General features: G+C 46.4%; 1 protein-coding gene across 7 annotated transcripts in view; it reads right to left on the bottom strand.

The window, feature by feature from the left end:
• Nucleotides 1-3342, bottom strand: part of Dclk2 (doublecortin like kinase 2) — a 121872-nt gene extending 118530 nt beyond the window's left edge. For all 7 annotated transcript variants that reach the window (XR_012908034.1, XM_075950362.1, XM_075950359.1 and 4 more), the window contains exon 1: nt 2897-3342. Coding sequence is in view for 6 of the 7 variants with exons in the window: in XM_075950362.1 (XP_075806477.1) it covers nt 2897-3317 (421 nt within the window). In the remaining variant the exon portion in view is untranslated. The remainder of the gene's footprint in view (nt 1-2896) is intronic.
• Nucleotides 3343-6498: the final 3156 nt, after the last annotated feature.

Genomic DNA, 6498 nt, shown 5'->3' on the forward strand with positions numbered 1-6498 from the left:
GTGGCTAGGAAGGAGCCTTGTAATCTTGAATCAAGTTCTCTAGTCTTAATTGAAGACAATTTTAGTTTTGTTTTAATCACCTCCTAAAGTATGTTTGCTAGCATGGAAGAGGCAAAGAAAAAGAAACATTGTTTAACAGCTGACTCACATGAAGTAGAGTGGTTTGACAGCATGGCCAACACTGTACTCACTGAGGTAAGTTACATCAGAAAGCACCCTGGTTCAGTGGGATAAATCTGAACATTTGAGCACATGATTTTAATTGAAACCTGAAACTTCATATGTGTCTTTGCATGTTGGCATATTTGCAGGCACACATGTGGGGATATGCATGTACATGACTGTGTGCATGCACGTGGTAGGCTGGGGTTGATGCTGGGACTTGTCCTCAATCACTCTTTCACCTTAAGTAAGGTAGGGGATGTCTCTCCATTAACCCCAGAGCTTTCTGATACAGCTAGTCTCAGTAGTCAGCTGCTATGGGGATTCCCAACTCTGTCTCACAAAGCTAAAATTACAGGCAAGCCTCCATATCCACCAGCATTTATGTAGGTTCTGGGGGTCCAAATTCTGCTCCCCACATTACATAACAAACATTCTTTTAAAAAAAGGGTGGTGAGAAGGCTCAATGTTAAAGACAAGTTCTATATATTCCTGGCAGCTGGGAACTTAACTATTTAGATCAAGCTAGCCTTAAATTTTTGATGATCCCCCAGCAGCCTGTACGTCCAGGGCTCTGGAATCACAGGCATATGTCACCCTGTTCAACTAAGAAATTAATAGAGAAAGACACTATTAGACAGATTTCTACTATAACCAAAAAAGTTGAAATTTCTTTTACAGTCATTTTAAATTACGAAAACTCTTGAACCAAGTCAGCAAAGGCACAGAAACCATTTGTTGTACCATAATTTACAATGTGGTATAATTTTCTGGACTGTATGTGTAGTCAGTGTTTGCCCAAATCACCATTCTCCAAATACCGGCAAGTGAAAGACTTCAAGGAAATTTCCCAACCACCTATTTGGACTCGAAGTGAGTCAGAAGGCCACCCATCCCCTAGGACTAGATGTATAGCATGTGTCTTTATATTAACCCAGAAAATGCTCTTATCTCTCCTTTGAAGCAGTTTAATTTAACTTAACAATACCTTGTCAAAATAACTTCAGAGAAGGACCCTAGCATTATTAACCATCTGGAGGTGGAGTGGGTACATCACCTGAGGACTGGTGAGTGACACGTGCTTGCACAACAGTGTTGAGCCTTTCACTGTGCTGGTGCTCTGACATGGGGATCAGACAAAAAACTATCAGGATCAGTTTTCATGAAACTGGAGACAGGCGGATCTCTGTGAGTTCAAGGCCAGCCTGGTTTACGTAGTGAGTACCAAGACAGCCAAAGCTACGTAGTGAGACCTTGTCTCTACAAAGTAATGTGGTCCTCTCAACGATGTTTTCTTCATTTTACTGGCACACCTACAGGTTTCTTACCCTCTTCTTTTAGTCTTTAAAACCAAAACTCACTACGAAGGCAAAGTGTGAGGTAGCCCCTTCTACTGCTAAATTATATAGAAGACAATTTTAATTGTGTTGTCCTGTAGCCAGAGCAAGGGTACCATTTGCTAAAAGTAATGGAGAAACTCAGGCACTTTGAGGACTCCTCAGAATGGCTACCTTATTTCCTTTGGAGGGAAACTGTAAAAGAGAAAGCATCAACTGAGGCCTGTTAGAAATCAGTAACCCTGGCATGCATGCTGCTTAGGTTTCCTCACCTGTGAAACGGAGAAAATGACTTTAGAATATAAGCTTATGCTGAAATAAGAAAACCACCTAGTTCAGAGATCAGTTTCCTCCCTCTTATTGCTATGGCTACATGGAATGCCCTATTTCCATTACGAAAGATGTCTAAGAGGTAGCTACATGTATACATTCAGTCCCTACACACTAGGGGATGTTTCTGGTCTTTCTGGGTGCTGTTTAGAACTAAAAATCAGGTTCATAACTACCAACCACCCGTCCCTTCCCGAAAACTAATAAATATTGCAGAAACTCAAGAATGACCCAACATATTACCAAGTGGTCCTTCTGAGTGATGCGTAGTTGTTGTGCCAGAACTACTAATTTCTAATAGGCCTCTGCTGTCGCTTCCCTCGACCCTAGTTATCCTCTTCAGGGAGAAGGCAGGAGAGATTCACCTTGATTCACCCCGTTGTCGACCAAATGTGGAAAATTCTTTAAGCACGGCTACTTTTCCATTTTGTCTACACACTGAAATCATCTGAGGAACTTTCCAAACTTTAAACGCCCAAGTCACACCCCAACAGTGCACATCATAATATCTAAGGGGTGGGTGGGGCCAGTCACCTATACTTTTAAAAGTGTCCAGTATGGTCCAAGATGAAGCCAAGGTTGATACCTGCTATGCTGAATCGTCCCTCTTGATTTCGAGTGACTTCTGCCATAAGTGAAATCAGAAAAGCCAACCTGGAGCAAGTCAGAACCACAGCCATGCTCAGAAGGTACAGTGGGATCCCAAACACGGGGACAGCACAAGTGCTGCACTGAGCTCCACCAAGGGTTACCCCGCGCCTCACTGGAGGACCATGCTTTCAAACAGCTTGCCCTTCCAGCAAAAATAAGTTGGTTAATTTTAAAGGTACCATTGTCTGTATTTGTCTCTACTCATTAGAATTTTCTTCAAAAAAAAAAAAAGGAAATCTCTTGAGAAGGACAGAGAATGTGTGCACCCCGGCCCAACACAAACTACAGAGGAGCTCTAATCCCCCTGGCTGCCTAGAAAGCACCTGCCCCGCTCTAGGCGGGGAAGCGCCCAGCCCACAGTCACTGCACCTGCCAAGCATTGCCTGCACCTGCCAAGCCTTGCCCGCCCCTCCTACCTTCCAGCAGCTCGTCCAAGCTGGTGACCTTCCGACTGCCGTCTATGGTGTAGATTGTGCGGACGCCCTGAGGCAGGTTCACATTGTCAGACAGCGAGCGGGTCAACTCTATGAGGAGCGCATCAAAGGAACGGAAGCGATCGTTGGAGATGGCAAAGACCAGGCCTTTGAAGTAGCGGTCCCCATTCCGGTAGAAGCGTGCCTTCTTGGCCTTCTTCTCCGAGCTTAAGGCCTGCAAGGTCCGCGTGCGGTAGAAGCTGCAGTGAGCACTGTGCGCCGGGCTGGGGATGAGCCCATTGCCCTTGGGGCCAGAGATGCTGCTGCCCCCGGAGGAGCTGGGAGCCCCTCTCCGCGACCCTGCCCGCGGCCTTTTGTCCCGTTCTTCAAAATGCTCCAGCTCAATGCTCCTGGTGCTGGCCATCCCGGCTGCTCAGAGAAAGCTCTCCACAAATAAATAAATTAATGAAGGAACGTCCCCACCGCCCCAGCCGCAGCGCGCTGTGATCTGGGCGCTCTGGCCTTAAAGCATTGGGACACCTGGCTCGAGCACGAGGGCCATGCTCGCAGGTGGGCCCGCTCAGCCAGCTAAAAGCGGTCGCGGCTTGCAGCTGCCCAGCTCATTGTCCCGCGCGCCCTCTCTGTCACCGCCGCCAGCTGGGGAGCCCCACGACCCCCAAGCGCCTCCTTCGCCGGGCCACGCCTCACAAACAGCACGCGGGCAGCGGGCCGGGAACCACTAAGTTGAACGGCCCGAGGCTTGCCCTGGTTCGCGTCCAGCCCGCGCTCGCTCTCCGGCGCGCCGAACAGAGGAAGGAAGCGGAGGGGGTGGGGTGGAGCGTGAGCGTGGGCGAGGCGCCTCGGGGCTGTGTCGCGCGGCCTGGGGTCCCGGGTTCCCGTCGCTGCCTCGCGCGCTCCCGGGCCCGGTCCACGACCAGTGAGCGTCCAGGCTGACCGGGGATCCTCACGCAGCGCTGGGCCCCTGCGGGAAGAGCGCAGCCGCCTCCCACGGGCGCACGCTTGCGGGCATTCGCGCTCGCGGCCGCCTGGCAGGGCCTGGACCCGAGAGAACACCTTCTGTCCCTCTTGGGATACCACAAACCACTGGGAGAGGGAGGTGGTGAGGAAGAGGGCGGCGCCGCACGACGTGCGGCTCACCCGCTCTTGGAGGCCCCGCCCGCCAGGCTGCGGGAGCTGCGCGCTCCCGGGCGTGGCCGCGCGCTCCGCAGCCGCGGGGGCTAGCGTAACCAGGCTAGCCGAAAAACTACAAAGGAAGGAGACTCAAGGGCAGCAAGCACATCCTTAACCCGCCTCTCGGGGAGAACCGAGGCCAACCTAGTGCAGAAATACAAAAACATAGCACTAGGTTTAGACGTGATGTTTATTTTTTTATAAACGACCCATGCATTGTTTTATTTAGAGATCCTTTGGGGGGAAAATCCTTCACACTTTCTATGAAGAGTCGCTAACGCGCTAGTTCCAGTAACTTTGAATGAATAAATGACTAGAAGTTATTGGTTTGGGGAAGGTCGATTTAATCAACTATTTGTTGAAAGCTTGCCATTTGACAGGCATTAATCAGTCCCATCATTGGGGATGTTCACGCAGAGAATAGAGCCCCTGGGCTCTTCCCCATGTGTTCAATCTGAACTCACAGAAATGGACTGACAAACATCCAGCATGCAGAAATCTTTTCCTTAGCGGTGTGTGGTTCACAATAAAAGCGTATTTAGTTATTTCACTTTGGCGTTGAAGCTCAAAGACATTTGGCCCTAATCTGACATATAAAATTAATGATTCAGCACCTGGTTCTTCAGTGGTGATGGGGAAACTGTCCTTTAAGGTAGGATGTCAAAAGAGCTGGAGTCCTGGAACCACGTGAAACAGGAATGAGTGGGAACACAATCTTCAATACCATCGAAGCAAATCACTTTTCATAAGGGATTTAATGAATATGATACAAATCAAGACCTCGCTGGCCACAACTTGAGAGCTCATGGAGGTAGAGGGAAAAATTGTTCCATGGGCATCCAAGATGACTCAGTAGGTAAGGGTACTTGCTGCCAAGTCTGATCGCCTGGGTACGATGGCCAGAACCCACATGGTGGAAGGGAAGCATATATTCCTGCAAATTATCCTCTGCCTTCTGCATGCATGCCATGGCATACAATGCAGTAAATAAGTGTAAAAACTTTTGAGAGAAAAATTGTTCCTGGATTCCAGTTCTTATGCAAACAAATTGGGGGCAGGTAGGCTTTAAAAGAGGCAATGACTCATTAATCTGGATTGCTTTATGACTTAAAGTTTATAGAACCATAACAGATTTTCCTCTTTCACGAAATTGTAGAATTTCTACAGTAAGATGTTTACAACTAGCATTTCCCTTGTTGGGATTTTCCCCTTCTCAGAAACACAGTCTGACGTGCTAATTGTTCACCTGCTGTAGACAGTCTGGCAGTTAGGTCACTTTCTGAAAGCTGGCACGTTGACCTTATCTCTCTCTTGGTTCTGAATTTTCTCTATCCTGCTTTGTAACTCCCCTGAGTCTAGCATTTACTTGAATAAAAAATTGAGGGAAATATTTCAAATACATTTCCATTTCTCAGTTACAGGCAACTCAAGAAATTAAATCTCAAAATATTCCCTCTCTCACATTAGATATGACTCCTTTCTGTTCTTAGTACATAATTTATAATCACAGACTATCTAGTGAGTGCAAAAATTTCACTGACAATCTGCAACAAGAATTTTCTAGAAACTTGTAGAAGTATCTTGGCATAAACAAAGAACTATCATTTGTTCTCCACACTTCTCTTTTGGGCCACCCAGGCTAGCGATGTAATTTAGAACAATCTTTGGCACCCTACTCATTCTTATTCTCCTCAAGGCCACATTGCCCAGGAAAGATTAATGCAAATGTTCATGTGGTATAATCTGTTTAAATAAAACTTCATTAAATACTCCACTAAGTAGCTTTATATTTAAAAAAAAACCAACACCCTTGCCTTGACATTTCCCAATTTCACCTCATGTTACTCTATTTCTCAAAGGCCTTGTCATGTCTTTATTTTTTTGGCCTCAAGCTTCCACTTTGAAAGGCAGTTTTCCAGCTATTCCATTACTTATTACATAAAAGATGCCTACAGACCTTTTAGGCTGCAAGCACTTTGGAGATCTGCTGTCTCATGTTTTCGTTTCTGTTCACTGTGTGCCAAGCACTTCTCCCAGAAAGAAGTAAAAGTGATGAAGTAACTGTTCCTTAGTGGAAGGGCCTGGAAACTGTAGACTTGAGTTTTTGAAACAAAGCACAATTTTTAATTTCATAACCTTTAATGATTATAAATCCCAGTGTTTTCCATTAAATTTTAATGGGAAATGACATACAGAGTTCAGGAAGACTTTCCTGTCCCTGCCCCATAGCCAATATCCAGATTGGAACAGAGTGAGGAGAAGCAATTTTCTCATTTGTTGCTTCCTCAAGGAGAACTTGCTGTCCTTCCATACTCAATCCTTACAGCACTCAACATATATGGTTACATAAATATAGATGTTATTTTCCAAAACTGTGGTTAATAATGCCAAAAGTGCAACTCCATGGAAAAGTG

Source organism: Microtus pennsylvanicus, chromosome 16 (assembly GCF_037038515.1).
Source record: "Microtus pennsylvanicus isolate mMicPen1 chromosome 16, mMicPen1.hap1, whole genome shotgun sequence".
Lineage (NCBI taxonomy): Eukaryota > Metazoa > Chordata > Mammalia > Rodentia > Cricetidae > Microtus > Microtus pennsylvanicus.